At 42.7% G+C, this 25,824-nt stretch overlaps 1 protein-coding gene across 3 annotated transcripts in view; it reads right to left on the reverse strand.

Moving 5' to 3' along the window:
* Positions 1–15,099: 15,099 nt before the first annotated feature.
* The window catches only part of PPM1A (protein phosphatase, Mg2+/Mn2+ dependent 1A), a 37,078-nt gene continuing 26,353 nt past the window's right edge, over positions 15,100–25,824 (reverse strand). The window contains exon 6 of one of the 3 annotated variants that reach the window (XM_041459388.1): positions 15,100–15,254. In XM_041459388.1, the coding sequence (XP_041315322.1) occupies positions 15,240–15,254 (15 nt within the window). In that variant the 3' untranslated portion in view covers positions 15,100–15,239. Of the gene's footprint in view, positions 15,255–17,315; positions 25,006–25,824 lie in introns of those variants that run through there. The other 2 variants (XM_041459387.1, XM_041459386.1) reach the window with 2 other exon arrangements.

Genomic DNA, 25,824 nt, shown 5'->3' on the forward strand with positions numbered 1-25,824 from the left:
GGTGTTTTAGGGCATGGGTTTGTTCAACACAGGGAGGACTTGCTGAGTGTCCCAGGTTTAAGTGCATTACGTTTTGGGTTCTGTAAATGCAGGAACACAAACTGACCAACAAACTTTTGTGAATTGGACCATGAGTCATGATTCATTTATCAAGATGTTCTAAATGCATCAATTGAAATAACAGAAATATAAACAGAAGTTATGTAATTCCTCCTTGCCTGTGCTTGGGCCTTGTTTGTGGTGGTGGAAATATAAACTGAACTAGAGGGTATAAAAAGATTTCCAAGAAAAAGCCTGTGTTTAATGTTTCCTATGCATCAGATAGCCCACTTGCCTCCCAGACACATATATTCCAAATCATGCTTTTGCTGTCCACAGAAAATTCCTCCATCTATTTATACTTTCAAATCTATGATCTTATACATTAATAAATAGTAATGAAGTCCCAAAGTAAATACCAATGTGATGGTTTCACTGGAGATCTTGCTGACATTTATAAATATCTGCAGCTTTCATGGTTCAGGACACCGGCAGAGCTCACAGATTCTGTTAAACTTTATCATATAATTGTACATATGGTCCCTCTTTTGAAAGTATAATGCACAGGGTTGATGGAATATTTCTGTTAGGCAGCACTGCCTGTGCTTGCCTGCTTTATGAAAAGCCATGTTCCTGTGCAGATGTATTTTAGCTAAACCCACCATTTTTCATCTCAGCTGACACCAAACAGCACACACAAAGTCTGGACTTCCCCAAGCTATGGAAATGCTGCTATCTTGTGCTTACTCACTGCTCTGACTGAGTCATCCATTTATATGTCTGTGCATTTACACTCCAGGAGATAATCCAACCAGACTAAAAGCCATTGCACTCCTTGTGTGTGCCTTTGTCTGTCAGAGGGATTACAGGACTTGGGTACCCACGGTGGAAAGCTCAGCTCAGCAACCCAAGAAATACTTTCCAATTAAATTCTGTCATTGCCCTGCTCCAAAAGGTAAGACAGAGGAATTTCACAGGACAGCCCAGAACTGAACCTTGCATGGGACAGTCCTGGACCGGGGATTTCATTGCTGAGATAAGCCAAGGGGAAGAGCTATGAAGTAGCAATGAGTTTGAGTCCAGATTTTCCAGGAGATGTTTAAGTGACCAAGAGCACAGGGCTTGAGATGGAAATTGAATTCAGCCTCACATTCAGGGGTGGCACAGGGATTTCTGAGCCAGTTTCTTGCTGGAAACATTCAGTACTACCTAACTGTGCAAAAAGTCAAATTTCTCAGCAGACAGAGCCCTACATACTCAGTGTCTCCCAGTTATACCACGAGATGGGGACGTGGGAGGGAATTCTCCACTCCAGAGAACTCTGACAAAGTAGGACTTTGCTCCTCGTGCAGCAGGGAAGGTCCTCACTGGCTTTAGTCTCCCAAAGCTCCTGTCATCTAAGCAGGAATCAAATCATTGCCATCCCTGATGTCTGCTACAACTGGCAGAAAATTGATAACTTGCAGATAAAATAATGGCTAAAACTCCATTTTTGCACAAAGTTTCACACTGTGAGGGAGTTCCATGCTCAGCCGTGCCCCTCCTGACATTTGGTGGAGGCCTTGGGACAGCCAGAAGAGGGAAACTGCTCAGAAAAAAACTCTCTCAGTTTGTGTGCAGATGAGACACAGACAGAGCTGCTCCCAGTAACTCTGGGATGGTGAAAGGAATTCCATCTCCTGTTAGATGGATTCTGCCAGCACTTCTGAAGCCCCAGCACTGCTCACATTTAAAGTCAGTTTAAAGTGTTATGTGCTACCTCTCTGGGAAACTCCTTAAAAATGAACTTCTGGGAACAGTTGCTTTAATCCTCTGTCGGGTCACTAGGGACATGAGACCTGTGTTTCCTCTGCTGCTGCTGAGGATGAGACTGGAAGAGAGCAGCCAAGGCAAATGGGATGTGCTGCTGTTGAAGTAAACAGTAAATCCAGATCAGGTGGGATTTCTGCTTGCAGGATGCAGGATGGAGGCTCTGAGCACACCACACAAACCCAGCTTTTTCAAACAATGCACAAAGCACCTTTAGACTCTCTCCAGACTTCCAGAGACATATTTATACTGGCTAAAAACAAATGTAACACAGAGGAAGGGAGAAGGGCTTGTGCATATGCCACAATACAGATCAAGTCAAGCGAAAAAGCCAGTGTTGGTGGCACATGAAAAATTAGCTCCCTGGAGCAAAGTAGGCAACAACTTATTTATGCTGGCTGGAAAAAACTGCTTGTTCTACACACTTGTTTTTCTCTTACCTACAGCTCTCCCAAGGTAAGGGTAACCAGCCTGGTAATTTTGCATGTCACATCTTTTTGCTGGTAATGTTTGTAGGTGCTGGATGTGTGATTCACTGCCAAGTGATTTAAGACATGTAAGCCATCCCCAGTTATCATTCTGATAAAGGGAGGAAAAGCAGAAGTGTGTGCCTAAAGAAAGGTTGTGAAGTCTTGTTCTGATCCATATCTCACAGAGTCACGGGATCAGAGTGTTCTGAATTGGAAGGGATCCACAAGGATCACCAAAGTCCAACTCCTGGCCTTGCCTCTGCTTTGCCTCCTCTGTGGCTGAGGATTTTGTCCAACTTGGAGACTTGTGTGTGACCCCAACAAATTATTCTTGTCACCACTTGAGACCCAGGGGCTGTGCAGACCAGCTGATTGCTTTAAAACCTGCAGAACTGAAGTAGGGTAACCTGGGGCAGGAGGGAAGGGTGAGGGCAGCTGGATGTTCCATCACTGTATCCTACTAAGAGAAAGGTCACTGGGGGCAGGAGGGATGGAAGGGGCCTCAGCTTGCACTTGGGGAGGTTTGAAATACATGTTAGGAAAAAATTCATGACTGAAAAGGAAGTTGGGCATTGGAACAGTCTTCTCAGGGCTGTGGTGGAATCACCATCACTGGAAGGGCTCAAAAAAATGTGTGGATGTGGCACTTGGGGACGTGGTTTTGTGGTGAACATGGTGGTGCTATGTTAATGGTTGGATTCAATAATTTTAAAGGTCTTTTCCAACCTCAATTACTCCATTATTCTATGAATGTTGCTAAAAATGACCACTGGAAAAATGAAGTTTAAACATCCTTAGGTGAACTCACCACATTAGTGCCCTGGTTGCCTCATTGGATGGATCATGCAATTTCTCAAGCTGTTCTCTTGCTAGCATGGATAATTACTCCCAGCTTTGATAAGCCCAAAGGTACCAAAATAACATCCTTCCCACAATTTTTTTTTTTTAAATTTTGATTCTCCGAAGACGAGGTCTTTTAAAGGTCATATCTTGACAGAATTCCCCTTCCCACCCCCCTGTTGTGCTAAACCAGATCAGTATTATTGACCTTGACAACAATGCCTGAAAGGTTTAGTGACAATCCATTCTGTATCAGCGAGCACACAAAATGCTGTTTATGGGCTGGGGCGTTCTGCCTGCGCAGAGATCGGCTTCTCCTGACAAGGCAGGGAGTAAAAAGATTTAATGTCTCCATCTGAATGTGAATTGGATCGTACCCTCCTGACATGAGATCCCCAGCCCCGGGGAGAGCCCTGCCCGGGCTGTGGTGCCGCATTAGAGGCTCGTAATGGCCACGAGAAGAAACAGAGCATGACAAGAGCTAAATAACATCAGAGCAGGGAAATGGCCAGGGTTCCCCCAGCCCCTCTGCTCCCCCAGACTTTTTAATACGTGGAAAGCAATGAAATTAATTTAAATGGGGTTTATTTTGTCTTTGAAACAGCTCTTTTTTTTAAAAAAATAATAAGCATTGTGGAAGTGGATGTGTCACAAAAAGCATCCACCTTCATATTTAGCTGCTCTCTGGCTCATATTTAGCTGCTCTCTCACATTTAACTCCAGTCCTCAGCCTGCGTGTGCTCCTACACCTGCTCTGGGGCAAGAGGTCCCTGTTAATCGAATTCTTCTTATCCTCTTTTCTTCCCTGATGGCCTCTCCAAAATGACCAACAAAAACAAGAGTTGAAACTCTGGCCTCAACAAGGGCAAACTGAATGTGCCCCTGGTGTCAGTGGGGGCAGGATTTCACTTGCTCAGTCAGAAACAGGTTTTGCCAGAATCCTGACTCTTTCCCCTCGAGTTATGGTGATTACTGGGGGAGAGAGGAAGGGGGAAGGGAGAGGGAAGAGCTATAATAGATAAAGAGGTGGATAAAACAAACAAAAAAAAATCACAACAGTGGTAAAATGTACATTGACTATTGTTGTTCTTGTGGTTTATATAAAATTTGGAAAATGAGGCACATGAAGAAAAGAAGACAAGATAAAAAATTAAGGGGTTTGTTTCAGAGTTTACCTTTCTCTGGTTTAAAGAGTTATAAATAATCCCTCCTAAAGGGCTGGGTTACCTCCCATCATCAGTCTTATCTTCACAATGCCTGTTCCATCATGTTCATTTCAGGGTCAAAAAATCCACCTTGAAAAGCCAGCAGCACCAGCAGATTTCCCTGAGATCCATGCAGGGAGACTTGTTTGCCAGCCCTTACACTATTCCAGCACTGGGAAACCAACCCAGCTTTGTGAGTTTGGCCTCAGGGTGCCTTTCCCTGGATCGTTGTGGCTGGAAGCAGCATGGAAGCAAACTAACAGCTCTTCGTTGTCTCTTCTGGAGATGCAGGATTGTTGCCCAAGGATTCTTCTCTTTTAATACATATATTATTGAATTGGTATGATTGAAAACAACATTTGGGAAGAAGAGGTCACTCACTGCAGCACAAGTCCCAGAACTGGAGAACAATGAGTACAGGGACATCATTGTCCAGGGAGGCCACAAAGGGGATCCAAGGGCTGGATCTGCCCTTGGATCTGCAGACAGGCTGAGAGAGCTGGGGCTGGTCAGCCTGGAGAGGAAAAGGTTCCAAGGACACCTTAAAGCCCCTTCCAGTGCCTAAACTGGCTCCAGGAGAGCTGCAGAGGGACTGTTTACAGAGGCATGGAGGGGTAGGACAACAGGGAATGGCTTCACACTGACAGAAGACAGTGTTAGATGGGATGTTGGGAAAAAAATCCTTCCCTGTGAGGGTTGCCCAGAGAAGCTGTGGATGATTCCATCATCTTGTTCCAACTCCTCTGCCATGGACAGGGACACCTTCCACCAGACCAGGCCCCACCCAGCCTGGCCTGGAACACTCCCAGGAATGGGGCAGCCACAGCTTCCCTGGCAACCCGTGCCAGGGCATCTTTAAGGTCCCTTCCAACCGAAACCATTCCCTGATTCTCTGATTCTTCCCACCTGTGTGGGGATGAGAGACTAAACTTGGATGAACATTTGTCTGCACACAGATTTCCAAGCCCCAGTGTTTATGCAGAGACCCCTAGAAATCCCACCCTCCTTTCCTTCTTAAAGGAAGAGCACAGTGTTAAAGATGTTTCTCTAGTTCACATTTCAGCCACACGAGCTCATTTGATTCCTGCAGTGGCAGAAAGTCCAAAGAATTGCCAAAAGAGAGCTTTGACCATGGTGATCTCAGCAGCACTGCACCTCTCTGGCAAGCAGAGAATCACCACCATCACTCACAGCATTCATTTAGTGCCACACAGCTGCTGCAGGTCCAAGAAATCCAGCTTGGGTGGCTGGTGAAGCAAATTCCTTCTTCAGTCATTCAGCCAGTTTGCAGATCAAAGGGGTCTGGGTGGAAACTAAGGCACAGGTTATTTGAAATTCAGTCTCAGCTGGAATAAGCCACTGTAGGGCTTCCTACCTCCAGTTGTTGCGCTGGGAATGCAAACAAAAGGGGGAGGTAGCAGAGGATGAACAAAACCCCCCAGAAGTCAAGGAAAGAAGGAGGAGGAAAAGAGAAAAGATGAATTATTCCATCACCAGCAGACTCTTGAGCGGTCCATTTGTTCTTCCAGTGGGAAAAGTCCTTCCTTTGCCATCCACAGCAACCACCTGGCCTCTGGCTCGCCTTCAGCCCTTTCCCCGCATCTCAAGCCCGTAATTACCGGCTCCAGGTGCATCGCTCCAGCCCATCCCGGGCCGTGGCCATTCACCAGGGAAGGATTGCAATTTGCCAGCTTCCCCCAAGGCTTTGTCCCTAGAGCTGCATCGACGTGGGGCTCGGCACAAAGGGGAGGGAAATGGAATTTACCGGGGGACAAAGGGAATTAGCGCTCTCCGCCTCCTGCCAGGTGACCCGCAGAGCTGCCTGCAGGATCTCTGGGGAGGGACAAGGCTGGGGACAGGGAAAAGCCCGAGTGTGGCAGCAGGGCTGGCAGGCAGCCACACCTGCAGCAGCCACAGCTGCCTGCCACCTCACCGACCACCGCCCTCCGTGCCATCACTGCGGGCAAACACTGCCAGTCCTGCTAAAAATTGTATTACTGGAGTATTTCAGCTGGTAGTGAGAGTGTAATGTATGTTATAAAATAATTCGTGCTAAGTGAAATTAAAAACCACAGCATTTTGTGTACTAACCGGTGGTGGCAACAAGCAGTAATAAACTAAAGATCCAAACCCCAGGAAGGAGACTGTCTCCAGAGATGTGTATTCCAAGGGATTTCTCTTGGCTGACAAGACCCCAGCAGGAGGCATTTCGATAGGCATCATCAGGAGTTTATCCCGGGAAGTTTTCACCTGACAGGATCCCAGCAATTATCCTGCTCTGGGAAACGAAATAATATATTAAAGAAGAGCCCCTTTCAGAGACCAAAAAACTGTATAAAACAGACCCCTTAGGAATGACCTCTGGAGACTCACGGGGACTTTGGTGCAATAAAGGCCAAATCCTCCCCGACCCTGATCTCCTGACTCAGAGTCTAATTTCTTATTCCAAATTTATACTTTGATAATTTAATAAATTTCCTTAAGTATTAAATTGGGGTATTCCTTTATAACAAGAGGAATAGCGGATTTGTCTCTACAAACAAGCTGTGGGTCTGCTGGTAGATAAAACTAGCACTGGGAGATAAAAAGAAACAATGGGAAGGATTGCACTGATTGATGAATGGAGAAAGATATTTGCTTTTACAAATAAACTTTAGGTTTGCTGATAAATGAAATTAGACATTCGAAGATGAAAGAAACAATGGCAAAACCCCCTAAATTCCATAAGAATTAAAAATTAAAAGGGAGGATTATACATTAGAGGGAAATCTCTAGCATCAGGCATATCGGGAAGTCTGTACCTCTCAAGTACCTCAGCCAATGGGGAAAGAGAGAAAGGAAATGCAGCTGGGAAATTGGGATAAAAAGGAGGCTCCAAAATTTGGTGTCCTTCAAAAATTTAAGAAACCCTAGGGGAATGCCCCATGGCCTCTCCCTTTATTGGAATAAAGTAAAAGGGCTCCTCTGTCTCCTTTTGGACATAAACCTCTGATGTTTGTGGATTGTAGGATGCTGATGGAGGGTGTTCAGCCCAGGCAGCGTTAACCTGCCTGATCTAACACAAATCGTGCCCCTTAAAGGAGGAGATTCGTTTCAGAACCCTTCTTAGGCTGTTCAGCCATCAGTGTTGGAAGCCCCAGATTAAGAAAATCTTGCTACTAAAATGAAACAGATTCTCTCTTGAAATGAAAGAACCTCTCCCTCCTCACTGTCATTTTACCTTTACTGTTAAATTCACAGAATTCATAGAATGGCTAGGTTGGAAGAGACCTTAAAGATGATCGAGCCCAACCCATGCCAATCCTTTTACCTTTACTATTTCCCACCTCTCCCCAGCCCCTGCCAGCAGGGTTTCCCATCTCTGGGTGCTCCCTGGATGCCTCCTGCTGCCTCTTTGTTTCGCAGAAGCTCCTGGAATCCGCCTGTTGCACCCACACGGGGCAGGAGCCATCCCTTTGTTCTGTGGCAGGAGCTCTCCTCAGCCAGGGCTGATCCATGACTGGTGCCCCTGGGCTCTGCTGTAAAACAAATTAACAGTGACAATGATAATCACAGGAAAGTGAAAACTGAGATGATTTAGGCTTGCAGCTCTGTCCTTTGATTTGCTTTGATGCAGCAAGTCCAGGCATGGATGAACTGGGGATGAAGAGATAAGTGCTCCCCTGTTAGCCCTGGCTTTGTGGCACACAGAATCACAAGTGGTTTATGTTGAAAGGACTTTAAAAATCATCTCCAGCCCCTGCCATGGGCAGGGACATCTTCCACTAGACCGGGTTGCTCAGGGCTCCACCCAGCCTGGCCACTCCACTGCATGTGAGATTTCTTTAAAAAAAAAGAATCAAAGGTGTGTCCTGTCTTTCCTCCAAGAAAAATCCCAACAAAAATCCCAATGGCCTTAAGCTGAAAGTCAGTAGGTTTACACGGGATATTAGAAAGGAATACTTCCCTGTGAGGGTGGTGAGGCCCTGGCACAGATTGTCCAGAGAAATTGTGGCTGCCCCATCCCTGGGAATGTTCAAGGCTGGGTTGGATGGGGCTTGGAGCAGCCTGGGATCTCTGGATCTCTGCAGGGGTCTGGAAGGGGTCTCTGCCCACGGCAGGAGGGTTGGAAGAAGGTCATCTTTAAGGTCCCTTCCAAGTCAAACCATCTGATAATTCCATGGTTCTGTGATCCAGGGGAGGGCAGCAGTACTGCAGCTGCTTTCTCTGAATGTCCCTAAGGCAGCAGCTCACAGCAGATGAGGAGAGCAGCTGTGGGCTCTGCAGAGCCCAGCACAGCCTCCTCCTACAGCCCCTGAGTTACCCCTGCCAGAGCTCTGCTCCCCCTGACAGGAGCGTGCCCGCTGCTGGCTCTGGAAAACTCAGCCCAGGCACCTTCCTGCTCCTCCTGCAGATGCTTCTGACTCATGCTGATCTCCCAAAGATTAGGGAATCCAGCTTTTGAAGTGCTCTGAAACATGTATTAGAAAAGAAAATAAATTAATTGAAGCAACATTGGTCTGAGCCCTATCAAGGCTGAAATCAGACAGAGGCAGGAGGAATGTCCTTTTTTCCATGGCTCCCTCTGACCCATGGGCAGGAGGAGGAAGTGGGCAGATATTTTTAAAGGAGACATTACATCACCATTTTTTTAAATATTCTCCATCTGTGTGAACTGTAGGACAAAGTGGAGCCAAGTGTAATTATTCCTAAAGAAATTAAGGCATGAGCACATGCACAGTGTCAAGGTGGAGATCCCAATATGGGAACCTTCCCAGTTTGGTTTCTCTCTGGGCCAAATGAAGATCTGTCCCTCCTTCCTACCACCTCCACCTCCTCCCTCCAAACCTGCAGCTACCTGCAGAGCTCCCAGGACACCTGGCCATGCCCAGGACCAGCTGTGCACTCACTGAGACTGGTGTGACTTCAAAGCAGGAGCACTGGGAAATTAATCTCTTGAGGGACACTCCTTCTCTCGGGTATTTGAAACAGCAGTCTCAGCCTTGCCATTTGATGCAGTAAATATTTCTCCCATGAACAAGTTACTCTAAATGGGAAATCAACAGCATAAAAAAAAAGTAATAAAACCTGTCTCCAAACTGGACTTGATGCCAAGCACTGTAGGAAATGGGCTCACCAGTGGGATGAGGATCCTATTCCATAGGAAGCCCTCACCAGGTTTTTGCCTGTTTCTCCATGGTTTGCCCATGACCCTTAGAGGTTTTCCTCAGCTGCTGAACAGAGGGGCACAGAAATGGGTAAGAGGCTGCACTGCAGCATTCCTGGAGTCTTCAGGTTCACCTGGATCCCAGACATGACAACAGCCTGTCTGCATGTCCCACCCCACTGCCTCGCTCTGCCTGGCTCTCCCAGAAGAGGATTTTTCCAGCCCAGGAGCAGAATTGGAGACGTGGTTCCCATGGAAAATCTTTGACATCTCTGAGTGAAGGAATTTGCTCAGTAAGAAGCACTGCAGACCACAGGTGTGGCTTTACCATATTACAACACCCTGATTTTCTGAGCACACTGAAAATGCAAGGGTTTTGGGTTGTTTTTTTTTTTTTGTTTGTTTGTTTTTTTTTTTTATCAGAGACTACAGGTTTAGCCTGTACAAAAACAGGAGACCACCACCTTTGCATTGTCTATTAATTTTCTATTTATTAAATTATATTTTCTATTAACTTTTTATTAATTCTATCTGTTTTTCTATAATCTTTCTATTAGTTTTTCTATTTTGATTTTCTCTTTCATTTCCTCTGCTACTTTTTCATCATTCTGCTTTATAATCAGCTGAGATGAACAGACACTTCTGGCCTCTTCCCATTGATTACATGGGACTGTTTTGGTTTTCATTACCTTTTTTCTCTCTTTTTGTTCTGGAAATCATACCCTGGTCTGCAAAGAGAAAGAGAAGGCAAGAACAGCATTCTGACCCTTGGATTTCTCTGCAGTTTTCTACTGCTGAGATGTCTGGACCTTGTCTTCACATCAGCTGCTTTTTCTACTGCTCAGCTCAGCAGCAGCCAGACTCTGTGGCAGCATCCCAGATCCAGCATTCCCCACTAACCAGGGGAACGAGGCCATCCTCTGCTAGGACACCTCCCTGAGAGCACACAGACAATTATTTGAAGCACAGGAGGGAAAGGGGTGAGAAAACTTCAGCAGTGAGAGAGAGGCTGCTCCACAAGCATTTACAAGCCTCGTTTATAAACAGATTACTGCAGGGAAGTTCAGCGTTCACAGCTGGCTGGAAAAACCCCTCAAATATAGTTTCCTTTGACTCTCCCTTCTGCAACAGTTGGGACTCAGTCTGAAATTCAAATTAACTTTCATACCCGGCCTACAATTCCATTTTGTGCCCCAAAGCAAAATCTCCTGCATAATTGTGTGTATTTAGGTCACTTCTCCATTGTTTGCTTCTGTAAAGAAAATCGCTGATTTGCCAGTGGAGAAAATTCCTAATACAGTTTTCAAAAGCACTTCTGCAATTAGAGATTGTGTTCCTAAATGAGGCTGGAACGTAGGCATGGATTTGCTTGGGTAATGTCTTGAGACTTTTTATGTCTGTTTTTGACAGCAGTGACTTCATTTAAACACAGACTGTATTTGACATTTATACAGGGCTGAGCTTGTTTGCCAAACTTTATTAAAAGAAGTATTTATCCTACTTTCATACTTTAATCAAATATTAGCCATAAGTATGCAATATGCGCAAATATTAATCTAACTAATTAACATTTAATCTAGAGAAATAACATCATCTTTTGCTGCTCTAAGGTGCTTTTTACCGCAAATTTTTCCCTACACTTAATGTTGAGTGAAGTTCTTTTGTTTCTAAATTTCTGCTGGGGTTGGTATCTCCTGTTTATGCCTGACTGTACAGTACCAGCCACATGTATGGGCAGATCCATATAAACATTTTAACTGCTCCAGGTATCAAATTAAAATATTCTGAGCTGACTGCAATGACAAAGAAAGCTCTCCTGGAGGCTCAGTTAATTGGCTGAGACCAAGGATCTACACAAAACAAAGATGTATCTCTGGGTCTTACAATGAACTAAGCAGCATGACTCAAAATTTATATTTTTTAAATCTTAGAAATCCATGGCTTGTGGCTCCATGAAAATTTTTTGTGAATGTGCTCCAGAGCAGGCCCAGACATTGAGCAAAAGGCTCCACCAGGGCTGCACTTCAGGGCAATGACACCAAAGGCTGGGCGGTGGAAAGTCAAAAGCTGCTGCTGCATGTACATTTCTAGGCATTAATTAAAAAATCAAATCAAATCACTGCCACCCCACCCCCTCCAGACGCGTGCTAGGGACAACAAAGCAAGGCAGATCTACCTCAGGATGCTGGGAGAGAGGGGAAAAAGAATCAGGTCAAAGCACACAATGTACAAATCCTTGCGATGCCGTAGGGCACAGTACACAACGACCTCAGACTGTTTTGAAAATCGATTACAGAAGGCCTTCAGCTGAATGGAGTCAATGACCCTCTCCCTGCACGGCAACAGAAAACAGCCACATCTTCCCTGAGCCCCTGCAGACCAGGGGTCCCAGCCCAAGATCCTCAGCAAGGCAAGGAAAAGGGGACAAAAATGGGAACAGCCCCTCCCAGCTACTCTTCCTCAGACAGGAGATGAAAACGTGGGCTTTCCTTGCAAAAATATTTGATTTCCATGAGATCAAAACAGATGAACCCCAGTTTTCCTCTTCCCCTTTGGGAAAACATCACCAGCTGTGCTGGGGGTCAGGATGTAATAGACAAAGAATGTGTTTAATTCAGGAACTACAACTGCCTAGTGGAATACATGTCAAAAGAGACAGCTGGCCTGAAGGCTTGGGCTGCCCTGTGCCTTTGTCTTAAGGTTTTCTCTGGCTACAAGTGCAGGAGAACTGGGACTGGTGAAATGGGGTGAGTTTCAGCTGGTATGTCCAATTTCCGTGTCTGCTTTTTTGCACTTAGAGGATTTGTAACTCCTGCCCAGTTACAGCTGCTCTGCTCAGCCAGTGAAAGCTGTGACCAGCACACACTGATGAGGTTTGGTGCCAGGGAGCAGAACAGTCAGACACAGGAGAGACCCAGAATCATTCTCTGGGGAGAATGGAATGGTAGGAAAGAAGTGGCAATTCTTAGACTCTTGATGCTTCCAACAGACACAGAAAAATGAGTTTGGTTGTGTTACTGGTGGGCAGATACTCTGCTGGTGATTGTTTCCATCATCCTCATTAGAGAGAGAACTGGTGAAGTTTTTGGTTCAGTGCCATGCATTGAGGCTGCTCTCTCCATCAGTGCTGCACCTCAAATCCTTGGGTCAGTTTTGGGCCCCTTCAGGACAAGAAGGACATTGAGGGGCTGGAGTTTGTCCAGGGAAGGGAACGGAGCTGGGGAAGAGCCTGGAGAACAAGTGTGATGAGGAGCAGCTGAGGGAGCTGGGAGGGCTCAGCCTGGAGAAAAAGAGGCTCAGGAGGGACCTTCTGGCTCTGCACAACTCCTGACAGGAGGATGGAGCCAGGTGGGGATCAGGCTCTGCTCCCAGGGAACAAGGGACAGGACAAGGGGAAATGGCCTCAAGTTGTGCCAGGGGAGATTTAAATTTGGTTTTAAGGAAAAATTTCATCAGAAGGGTTGTCAGGCACTGGAACAGGCTGCCCAGGGAAGGGATGGAGTCACAACACTGGGGGTGTTTAAAAGATGTGTGAATGTGGCACTTGGGGACATGGGTTAGTGGTAGCCTTGGCAGTGCTGGGTTAACAGATGGACTTGGTGATCTTAGAGATCTTTTCCAATGTAAATGATTCTATGATCCAAAGAATTGAGAACCAGGTTGGAGAGCATTACTTCCACAGAAGTTGTAAATTGGAGCACATCACTTAAAACCACACACTCTTCAAACACTGAGAACATGATACAGCAGCACCAGTTCACCAGACAAACTTTTTCCAGGAAATTGTGCAAAAAACTTTTGAAGTCAAGCAGTACTGAAATTAAAAAAAAAAGAAAAAAAGTCAAAAAGGGTCAGAAGCAGCTCCATTAATCTTTTTTTGCGTCAGCTAACACAGACTGTGCAACTGTGTCTTCTGTTGTTCCTCTTTCTTCTCTCAGAAAATCCCCCAGAGCGGCAGAAGCAGCAGAGGAAATGAGTTGTGAGTTCCGTGGCACACAAACATCTGAAGGGTTTTACTCCTGAGCACGCGAGGAGCTGCCTGGCCCCAGCTGGGAATGGATGCTGAGCACACGCTGCAGGGCTCTGCCAGCAGGGATCCACCCAGGGGAACGGGCACAGCCTGCCCACATGGGCTGGGAGGGGTGCTCACACCACGGTGAGAGTTACCTGCCTGCAGGAAACTCAGTTTGGCTTTTTAGCAGTGCCTCAAAGCCTGAGAGGGTCCAGCCTGCAGAGAATAGGGGAGAACATTCACACACTCCACAGCTGCCTGAGGGAGGGTGCAGCCAGGTGGGGCCATGCAGAATGATAATATTCCTAGAACTATTTATATTCCAGGAAAATGCAGAGAAGACCAAGAGGGGACACAGTTCCCAACACTGAGGGGATTTTCAGACTTTTACAGAATAGTCTGGCAGCTTCAGGCCAAAAAGAGATGGACAAGGGGAAAAAAATCAAAGGGATCAGGTGCACAGGAGAGGTGGCAGGAGGAATGTGCTTCACCGCATGCAGGGCAAGAGGCGGCCACAGGACAAGACCCAGCTGATCCCTGGGTAAAGGAAATATGAAAATCAGGCTAAAGGCTACACTCTATCTAGAAGCCAGGTGATAAGGTGAGTACACCCCTTATCAAATGCTAACATGAAAGCTCTGTATTGGCCATTTGACAGTAAAAGCTGGGCTGTGGCCTGGGGCAGGTTTATTCTGGCACTGAACTCAGGCCCATGCTGAGGTTTTTGGGCACAGCAAACTGAGACCCTCAGCCCAATGTCTGAAACAGGGCCCATCGGGCTGGCATCTATCAGTATTTCCTTACAGAACAATGAAGTTTTCATACTGAAATTCCCATGAGCTTTAAGAGTGTAGAAGCATTAAGTTAATACATTTCTGCAATTAAATATTTACATTATTTTAATTCATGCTGCACGTTTAATTGATATTACTATCCCTAAAAGCCTTCTAAATCAGCCTTCTGCTTTGGTTTTATTTTCTCCCTGGAACTGATTCCTGACATCTGACCAGTCTCCAGTTCTTTACTGGGAGTTAACAACAACCAGCTGGGGGGTGGCTTCACTTGCTTTCCTATTCCAGTTATATATAGTCTGCTAAGACAGCTGCAGGTGAGCATTAAAATCTCACAAATAAAAAAAAGAAACAACCAACTTTGTAACAACTACAAAGATCCAAAAACGACTCTGAAGTGCACACTTCCAGATACTTACATGAGCTAAAACATTCTCAGGATTAAGACTGATTTAAGCTGACAGTGTCACTTCATATTCTTCAGGTAACAGACTCCTCCTGCAGCCCTGACAGGGATGGTCACCAGAAGAAGAAATTACTCTTCAAAAATAATACTTCAAAAGGCTTCTGGCATTTTGGAAAAGATAATTTGGATAAGAGGGAAATGCAGGGGAAAAAAAACCCCACAGCTCAAAAGACTTGGAGGATAGACTTGTTCAAATAATCCTATTCCTCTTGGCCCAGAGACTCCACAGGTTGTTTTAAAAACAGACCAGAAAATGTTTTGTTTCCTTAAAAGCCTTTTAAAAAAAATGTTTTATTGCATGCTTGCAGTATACCTTGAATTGTTTTGCTACTTTCTTATGGCGTGGGACGGGACTCAAATTTCAGAGGAAGGTGAGTGCTCCGAGTTCCACTTGGTGTTCACGGGCCAGGACAAACTCTGGTGTTCTGTCCAGAGTGAGAGGGAAGAGCCAAGGTGCAGCTTCAGCAAGGTGATACCTACAGAGAGATCAGCAGGACACTGGACAGTGTCACAAACACCTCTGAGGCAAAGGAGCAGAGGTAAGGACAAGAAAACACAGAGCTAATTGTATTTCCTTCGTATCTGCTCTACTGTTCAAATAAACTCCCTGTTTCAAATGTCTGTTCAGCAAACCCTTAATTCCAGACAAGTCTAAGTTGTAGGTCACAAAGTTTTCAGTCCTGTTTAATAAGATTAAAAACCTGTAGTAAGCATTTTCTTCAAGTAGAGCACATACCCCAGAAAAAAGCTGCTAATTGGGAAAAGAGAATAAATCTCTCCCACAGCTGTGGCTAAGCAGGACCTTTGAAAGGCTGCAGATAATTTTAAGCTCTCCCACTTCCTGTAAAACACTGGAAAGTTTGCACTAAAATTGGTATGTACAAATTAACTTCATCAGTATAGGAATTCTCATTATATTGGTGAACTTCCAGCCCTGCAAGATCACAAATGAGAGCCAAGCACCACGTCCACCCAAGGCCCAGAGCCTCTCCTGGGTATGTGTATTTGCAGGGATAATTGTCTTAATTATTTCTATCACAGAATCACCAAGGTTGGAAAAGACCTCTGAGATAGACTCAAACCTTCAGGAAATGCAAGATCTTCTACTTTTTGCCAAATTCACCTCTGTTTCTTTAGAAGTTGTTAGAATAATCTCCTATATTCTTAAAAATTGCTGAAGACTAAAACTGAAATGAGTTAAATGACTTAACCAGGCTTCAGGGTTCTTCCTCTTTTAAATTAGCTCACATAAATGCAGCCTCATGAAATTCAGCCATGATGAACATCTGCAGTTGGCCTAATATTTCTATCTAAACAGCCTGGATGGCATTCAAATTTATTATTACATGTCAGGACTGAAAAAACCCATTTAAACAAACCAACAATGCTATTCAGAGGTATATTATTCTTTGGCTTTGAGGAAAAATACATTAAAATGCATATTTTTAGTTAGATAGGATAAACCAGACTTTTTATACACTTTGAGCAGGAAAACATTGGAACATATTTTGTCTCCCATGTCTGCTCCATTAATGTGAACCAAGGCTAATAGTCAATCTTATCATATCAATTCCATTTTTTTAATCTACAGAAAATACTCTTTTCTTTTGCTAGACAATGCAGTGGTTATGAGTTTTAATCCTTAAAGGAATGGGGCTGAATCTTTAAGTTCCTTTAACAGACAAATTTGCTCCAGGTCTCAGGTGACAGCAGAATCCCCTCCTGCCCCCTCCCCAGGTTTAATTTATTTAATCCATGTCAGAATCCTTCCAGCTCTGTCTATAAAAGATTTGCACAGATGACAAATGTGAGCTGGTTACATCCAGGCTCATTTTTCCTTCAAATCATGAAAGCTAAAACCATATTTATTTTAGCCTTTAGCATCCTTAAATTCTTAAAAATTATATTACAAAGATCTAGCTTTTCTTTTACAGCACTGAATTCGAATCAGGGCAAAAGATACAAATGTATTTTGCTCCTGTGTGATGTAGTATTCCAGAAGCTGGGCATCCTAATCCATCCCTAGTTCTCTTGAAAGCCCCAGACCAGGTGGCCCCTGGGGAATGCTGGGGCTGGAGCCAAGCACATGCAGCTTTATCTTGGAATTTCAACATGAAAGGGAAAAAACAGCAAAAAGGAGGGAGTTTAATAATTGTAACTAAAAAGTGATCATGATAAGCCCTCAGTATTTCATTTTAATCTAACTCCTTTGAGCCAGAAAACTGAAGGAGGCCTGGAAAGTTTGTAAATCAGGGACAATAAAAGAGATGTGAGGATGGTTTATGTAGCACTCAAATACACACACACGATGTAATTGCCTGTTTTATTTAGTGGAATCACTTTTGTAGATTAGAAATATTTCCAATTCCCGTTTACTCCAATGCAAGCCTCCACCATCGACAGGCATAACGCAGTTTGTTCAACTGATTCCAAACCAAAAAAAAAAGGAAAAGAAAAAAAAAAAGAAAAAAAAAGTACAATCTCAAAAGTTAAGTTAGAAACTAAGTTCACACATTTTCTTTGGGACCAGGAATCTGTACATAGTACAAAATATACATTTATTGAACTTTCTGTAAACACACAGTTTGAATTGTGTAAAACTGTAAATAGTGGGTGAACTACGTGGAGAATAATTTATTATATATTGTTATACATTCTACTTAAGGAAAATAGTTATGCTCTTGTATATTACTCTGTTAAATTTATAAATTCCATAATGAAGCTGTGTAATCTGCAAACATGCTTTTCAAGCTTAAATCTCTCCATTCGTAACACACATTTATACAGGTCATCAATGAAAAAAGTTACACTTTCCACAAAATAGATATAAAGAGGTCATGAATTTTCTAAAAAGACAGGCACAGCATGTCACTACAAACGAGACTCTTATGGTACGGTGTGGAGTCAATTCTGTGAGAAGACAGGTGAAAACTCTCTAATTCAGCATGTTTGTACGTGGTCTTAGGAACAAGACAGATGCTAGAACCCAACATCTCTGCTTATAAAGATTTATCCAACAGCTGGTCCTGGAAGTCAAAGCTCACACTGCTGAGATATTCAGCACTCCCTGGCTGGGAGAACCTCAGCTTTTGTCTCCTATCAACTCTTGGTCACGAGTAATTGAGTTTTCCAAGCAGTGAAATACCTGGCACCATTTGCCAAGAACATTTGCATAATTCACCACTTACTCCAAAAAGTGGATTCCTGGCACCGAAGAGTTAGATCTGGTTAATAAATACAATTTAACTCTTGGTGCCCAAGGTCATCAGCAAGAACAGGCTGGGAAACCCCAACTCCCACAGGCTGCAGGGCATTAACCTGGGGAACGTGGGGTAACAGCATCCCAGCACTGGTGTGCAATGCCCAGTTTCCAATTTAAGGGGCTGGAAATTCCAAATTGCAGCAGACTTCTCAGTCTGGCATCACTCAGCAGGAATAAAAAGCTCCCCTATAAATGCTGTCAAAGATCCTTTCACAGAATGGTCCATAAAATGGAAGAGCTTTAAAGATCATCTACTTCCAACCTTTCAGGAGTCCATCAGTGGACATGGCTATAATTCTGTGTAAATTTAGGACATTTATTACTACATTTTCAAGGTCTCATTATCTTTCTATCCTGGATACGTAATTTTGGATTTCATTTGTTTGCAGCTAAAAGCACTGTATCAAAGATCAAACCTCTTAAACTGTGCTCTTCTGAGGTTTTAAAAGCAAAAAAATTCTTAGACATCTAAAGAATTAGGAAATTATCTCAGATTAACCAAACATTTTGCTTTAACATTACCACTGTCTTCCCTTTGGCTTTGAAAGATTTTTCAAAACCTGAACTGAATAAAGATTACATTTGTTTTTCATTCCAAGAGAAGTGGGATAGTTAAGGCTCCAACAACACGTGCAGAATTTGTATGTTGTGAGCAAAAGCTCCACCAACGTCAGCAGGATGTAAAGTTAAGTTTGTGCCTGATTTTCCCAAGCCTATCTGACTCTAATTTTCCCCTGTAGTGTGAACAGTTGTGATCCAGCCTGAAATCCCAACAGTGAAAATGAAATTGGGTACCCAGTATTTGCACTGCTCAGACTGGCTGGAATTCAGTAACAGCTGAATTGAAACTCTGGACCTTGCTCTACAGGCATCAATAGAATGAAAGTATTGAATGTTTGAGGACCTGCCAGTCTGTTTCCCCATTATTCCTCAAGGTATTTCTCAAAATAAGTAACAATGACAGCTCCTTCAGCTCCAGAGGCCTCCTCACAACACACATGGGGAGTCCTGTCCACCTGGAAAAATCCCACATTCCCACCAAGCTCTTCAGAGCCAACACTTCAAGGAAGCAAAAAGGAATTTCAGCTTTGCCTGGATGTTACTGAGCAAGCTGAGAAGTGCTGATGCTGTGCTCCTGAAGGAAAATGGTACTGCCTGACACAGCACCCACCCCTCAGATAAATGGCTGTGAGCACAGCAGTGAGCACCATTGGTTTATTCTTCCCATTTTGGAAAAAAAAATAAAAAAAAAAAAAAAAAGAAAGCAGGTGCCTAGTGATATTTTAAAAAGTACTTGGGCAGGAATCAGTTCAAGTTATGTGTGAAAATCTGGCTATGCATAAACCACTCTAGAAATCTGACCTGTCATCCCACTTCTACCCAAATTTTGACACTTTCAGATTTTTTTGGTTCTATAAAAGGCATTTTTTAAGCTAAGCCCACTTCCCCAGCTTCTGTAGTTCAGAAGTTGGGGGATTTTTTGATCGTTGCATTTAAAGCAAACCTCTCCCAAAACACTCTCCTAAGACATCAGTATTACTCCTGTCCCCTTAGCCTGGAAGCAAAGACTTTAGAAGAATGTGTACAAGAGATGGAAAAAGAAAGATCTGTATTACTGCTGCTCAAAAGGAACACCAAACAAAAACACAGAGAAAATGAGGAATATGCACAAAGCCTAAGTAACTACAAGTCAACAACTCTGACACAATCAGGAGATTAAAACTCGACATTTTTTTCACATACTAAGCAAATGGTAAAAACACTTGTCATTTTTCTAGACACAAATTGTCAATGGGAGACAATGTAAATTCAACACGCCTAATTTTTTTTTCTACTTGAATGCATTTAGTGGTCCATGACAATAAAGAGAAGCTTCAAATTTTCCTCCAGCTTCCTGACTTCCTGAAAACATGTGCCACAGCCCAGGTGGCTGCTACCTCATTTACAAAGCAATGTTATTAAGCCAAATAAGGCCACAGAGTGCTTCAGATGTGCACACCTGGGTCTGCAGAAAGCTGCAGACTGTGCAAGCACTCCAGAGAAAAAGCTCACAAAAGACTGGAGTCTCTGATCAGTATTTCAGACAGGTCAGTCAAAATTATTTAGCCACAGATTGATACTTTTAAATTCTGCTCCTTTCTTACAGCTTCTAGCAGGAATCACATTGATTTATTTGTGCTACAGCATCCTGGAAATTCACGTTTGGAGCCTCTTTTCACCACTTAGAGTCAAAAAACCTCTCTAGCCAGATGGGGAGTTTACACCCTGAGCTGATCCATAAAGGCTCAGGTATGATCACCTCAGACACAGGTACTTGTAGCAACAAGGAGCCACACTCATTATCTAGGAGACATTATTTTCACAGCTGGTAAAGCTTGGCACCAAGCAACAATTCATTTTCTACACAAGAATGTCAGGTACAGCCCTGTAGCTCTACAGTTTTGCCGTCTCTGAACCTATGCAAGGTACATCAGGTTTGGATCAAATACTGTATTTGCCAAAGGATGAGGAAAAGGGCACTGGCTTTCCTAAAGGTGAGCCCCTTTCAGACACGGCCAAGTTTAAATACCAAGGAACTGAAATACACCAAGTCATTTGTGCACAAAAGCAGTTCAAGAAGGTGCAGGTAGAGATGGAGGTGAACATCTTGGCGTGATGAAATCCTGATGTACATTGAACTAAGGTAAGCTGTAAGAACCATATCATTAACCTAATTGTGGCAGCCATGCTGTCTCTCCCACAGGACAGAGTTCCAAACCTCCAGAGAATGCAAACACAGAGGAAGGTTGTGAGCACAGAACTCACACACAAGACATTGAGACTGAAGTTTGATAGTTCCAGTTTAAAGAAAAGAAACATTTATCAAAGCAAAATTCTTGTCTTAAGTGGGGAAAGATCTGCAAAGGCTTCGATGCTCCCTACACAGCCATCATTTATCTGGGTGTGGTTTCCCAAACTGTGGCAGGAGGGGTGGGGCAAGCATTCCTTTGCTCTCAGTCCTGTCTCCCCACTCTTCATTTTTCCCGAGCACCAGCAGCCCACAGCTGGATATCAATTCACCCAGCTCAAGAAAATAGTTTTTTTCTTTCTCCTAACTGCACACCCACTAAGGACAAGCACTGGCACAAAAAAAGGCAGTAGGGGCAAACTAGGAGCAATGATTTAGTCTTGGCCTAAGATCATGAAACCACATCCTTAGACCATGAACTACTAAAAATGGAATGCAATAGGAAGTGTCTCCTACCCCAGTGTATAAAATTAAGGCGGGATTCTTATCAGGGAATCAAATGAAGTGAAAACTGATCCCTAATTTTGTTAAATCATCTCAAGCCTCCAACTCTTGAACTGAGCAAAATGGCTCAGACATGAACCTATCTAGTGACAGCACCAGCTTTGCAATAAATAATGTAATGGACATTGAAGTCAGCTTGCTACAAGTGAATGTTGAAGAGATCAGCTTTGGCACCTGCAGGAACTCAGGAACTCTCAAGGTAAGCGCTCCCATGACTCATCTGCTGCTCAGTATTCACCAGGCACCTCGCTGACACAACCTACGCCTGCCGCAGCTCAGAGCACTTCAGCACAGGCTGATGAAATTCCTCTCTCCCATTCTGACTCCAGCTCAAAGTTTAACTGAGTGATGGCTGTGCCTCAAGGCTGTGGTGCTGCTGCTCCTGGGCCAGCTGAAAGGCTCAGGCTCTGTTCCTGCCCCAGTGCGAGTAGCGGGGACTCCACGGCTACAAAGGATTAACAAAGCCTTGCAAACCTAGGATCCTACTTAATGACACTGCACTGAGTGCATCCAACATTGGTTTAAAGCACATTTTAGAAGCCTCTGTCTTGAACATATTTTCAATGCTGAATTAGCGAGAATTATTTGGAACAGTTGTCTATAAAGCAGTTACAGGTATTCTCCCAGAACGATCAGCCAAACATTTAATCTGACTATAACAAAACTCACAGAAACTGTAGCCAGTGAAGCTGTCAAATGTAGAAGGAAAACAAAGTTGCATGGCATACGAAGCAAAGTAGCTTTACAAATGTCATTTCTTTTTAAAAACAAGCAAATCGGGACCATCCTATTTGAACATGTATTTAAAAATACATCTGTTAACATCACACAATTTTCATTTTTGTCACACATGAATCTTTTTCCAAGAGGGAAATAAATAGCACACAATATTTCAAATAAAAATTGCTGCCTTGCCCCTGAGGTGCTAATGTTTTTAGCATTTAAAAAAAAAAGTTTCTGGTGCAAGAAGGAGATGCACAAAGGTGCAAAAGTGCCTTTTTTCTTTTCAGAGCAGTGAAAAAAGTACAGCTTGCCTCTTTTCTAGGATGCTTTATATACTTAACTCGTTTATTCTGTAATCAAAGTCTGTATCTAAAATGGCAGTGTTTATGCATACATCATAATTCAGTGCTCTGAGCTCATCAAAACGCTGAACGTAGGCGGGAGAGAGAAAGGCCTGAAACGGGCTTTCTGCCACTACCCTCAAACCTACTCACATTGCCTGTAGCAACAGCAGAATTCTTTCCTTTCTAACCTTCAGGAGACCTCGTCAGAAGAGGCTTCAAAAATCTCCTTTGTCACTGAGACAGTTTAAGTGATTATGGTTTGAAGTATGGCTTTTCACACCACAGTTTTGCTTCCGATTTTTAAAGTTTAAAACTCAAAGGTTCCACAGTCCAGTTCAAGGTTTTGCAGTTTCCAAAACTAAACTTTAGTCTCTATGAAAAAAAGGACAGAACTTTATCTGCCTAGTCCTAAATTAAGTTTAGCTTTTCGCACTAATACGCCGTGTATTATTAAATATGCTCGTTAATTAGGTGCCTGTGAAGCTATAACTTAACATCATTATAGTTTTGCACTCTACAACAAAATTAGACATTTTAAGCATTTATTCATAGGTAGGTAAGGAACTGGTTCTTTAAGCAAAAATTGCTATAAATTTATAAATACAAATAGTGCTTATGTTTTCTTCATTCATGCTTGAACAGATTACAAACTGAATACAATGAAGTTACGTTTAAGCACCCCACATAGACAAGAGGGATAAAAGAAAAGTTTGCTGGTATATACTATACTTAGTTCCAAGACACTATAAGTTACTTTTTCACTGTTCAGTGTTCCCTAACTCTGCATTAGTTTTAAGGCTATATATACAAATATGTATATGTCAAAGTTAGGGAAAGACAAATATAGCAAAATGCATTGTACTACATTTTCCTATCAAAAAGTAATTATACACCAAGTTCTGATTCTGTTTAACTGCAGTAAATGTTACAATCTACTTGTTTTACTGATTTTCCTTTTGAGGAATCTGCCTACTAAATGAGTAAACTACATATTAAATACAATATTCTCAACCAAAAAGACAATACAAGGTGCACAAAACAGCAGTTTTGCAAACACGACTGACTTGAAAACTTAATTTTCGTATGCTCAATGGGAGAAAGCTAAGCTTAAATCAAATTAGTTTATTATCTTATAAAATTTTAAATTAGAATTTTAAACAACAAACAGTTAAATATTGTCAACATGCTATACCTCAAATCACAAGTACTGTTTAACCACTAGTCTCTCATTCTAAGTAAGTGGGTCAATTAAAAACACACACCATAAAATGTTAAAGATTGTCAGGCTTTGACAAATGTATTTTTATCAAACAGTAGGCAAATTCAAACCAATGCACATCTTCAGTAGGGAGGGGAAAAAAAAAAACAACACCAAAAAGCCTGAAAAAACCCACATTTGTAAAAAATAGGGTAACGGATTAATCCCACATCATCCTCTAGCATATGGCTATGTCTTGGGCAATAATCAAAATCCTTCCCATTTTAAAAATGGGCTACCAATTAAGAAAAATATTCTTCCACAAGTAAAATATCATTTACAATGGCACTGACATTTTAAAAGGCAGGAAAAGAAGGAATTACACATTTATGGGTAAATGTCTTGTTTGTTAAATCAAGCTTTATTGATAAAATGGAATTCAAGAGTATTTTTCTTGGAACAGCAGCAGACCCAGCCAATCAGGATTGTAAAAATGCTGCAGACTCCTACTTTATGTAGAAAGTTGTCTTCATGCTCAGTGATTAGTAGTTTCAGGTAAGGGTTAATGAAAAAAGAGGTGCAAAGAACCAAGGTTCTAATTCCAAGATTGGTACATGTATGAACAAGATACTGTTAATAGGGCATGATTTAACTCCACTGAACTCAAAATCACAAATCCCTTCGACTCAAGGTGAGAGCAGAAGTGCATCCAAGAAAATGATGTCTGTTTGTTGAAGAATGTGCACTACTCCTAAGTTATTTTTCCATTGCCAAGTGAAATTCACACACTGTAATTTCTGGTAGGTTGCCCATGAGTTCAGCTTTCATATAAACCAAAAAGTTATCTTTAACAGTTTTGTGCACCTCTTGAGCACCTAGCTGGCTAGGCTGCTGCTCCTTGCAATCCAAAACCACAACATGATTTTTAAAAGGGATATATATTGTTGCATCACACAAGCCAAAACATTTCTTCTAACCTTTATAGTGATTTAAAGCGGTTCATAATTAAATATGAGCATTTGTACAAAGACAATTGCACTTTACAAAAACAAAATCATACAACATAAATTGCTGGAGTCTGATTTACAACATGAATTTATGGTTTGAAATCACGTTTACAGAAGTCTGTTTTACAAAAAAGATCAGTTCCTGGGCTAGATGTTGTACTGCTGTAGTCACTCTCACCAACACATCATATTCCCTTCTTTAATTAAGGTTGAGGATGGATGTTAAGAAGGGTCACTGAGGTTGGGCTGCACTTTCATTTGCAGGATGAAACGTGAACTCCACAGCTAGATGAGCAGTTTTACCACATATCATCAGTTGAGGCAGAATCCTTAAAGAAAAAAGAAGGAACCCTTTAAAGTCTGGAGTGCCCATCCTTGCGGCAGTTTCTGGATAATCCAGACTGAAAAGGGTAAAGACTTAAATCATTTCAGGAGTCTCTTTTCTCTCCCCTTTTAAAAGAAACAGCTTTTAAAAAGTATCTAAACCCCACATATTCCTAATTAACAAAACATCAGAATCAAGAAATTTCAAAATATGACCAAACGTTTCATCAATCCTGAAAATAAGATCCTAGGCATGTTACTCAAAAGCATTTCCAGAGCCTTTCTAGCTATTTCCTCAGTAGTTAGGAATAATACAAAATGGATACTCTCATGTGTTATCACCATTATCATCTTTTGTCTTCTCAGCCCTCCCTTGCTGCATGGGAAGATACAGACATCAACTGACACCCTGTTATAACTCAGAGCTATTTTAGCACTTTTAATTTAAGGTTACAGAAGTGTAGTTTAGGCAACTGAAGGAAATCGTAATTTTGGATGGTAATAGAATTGCAAGGGGAAAAAATAAATGTATGTAACAAAAAAATTGAAAGTAGAGACATGCTGTGCTCCAAATCATAACTGTATGGTCACACTACTTGGTATTTCAACCTATCCAATACGTGAGTGTCCCAAAAATTAATTCCATTTAGACCCACAGGCAACAGCAGATTTTGTATAACTACCACAAGCCTGACAAATGTTTAACCAATCCCTGGTTTAACCAGTATTTAATTTTACCAAGTGTTTTTTAATCCATTTGCCTTTGTGTCAGGCCTGTTTCCTTTTCCCTTGCTTACACTGCTCTGCATGCAGCTTCCTCCACCTCATCAGGTGGGCTCACAGGTTAACCATGAGCAAGTGGGGCCACAGCTCTGCAGCTGAAGTAACAGCTCGAT

The sequence above is a fragment of the Pyrgilauda ruficollis genome, unplaced genomic scaffold (assembly GCF_017590135.1).
Source record: "Pyrgilauda ruficollis isolate IOZ18807 unplaced genomic scaffold, ASM1759013v1 scaffold135, whole genome shotgun sequence".
Classification (NCBI taxonomy): domain Eukaryota; kingdom Metazoa; phylum Chordata; class Aves; order Passeriformes; family Passeridae; genus Pyrgilauda; species Pyrgilauda ruficollis.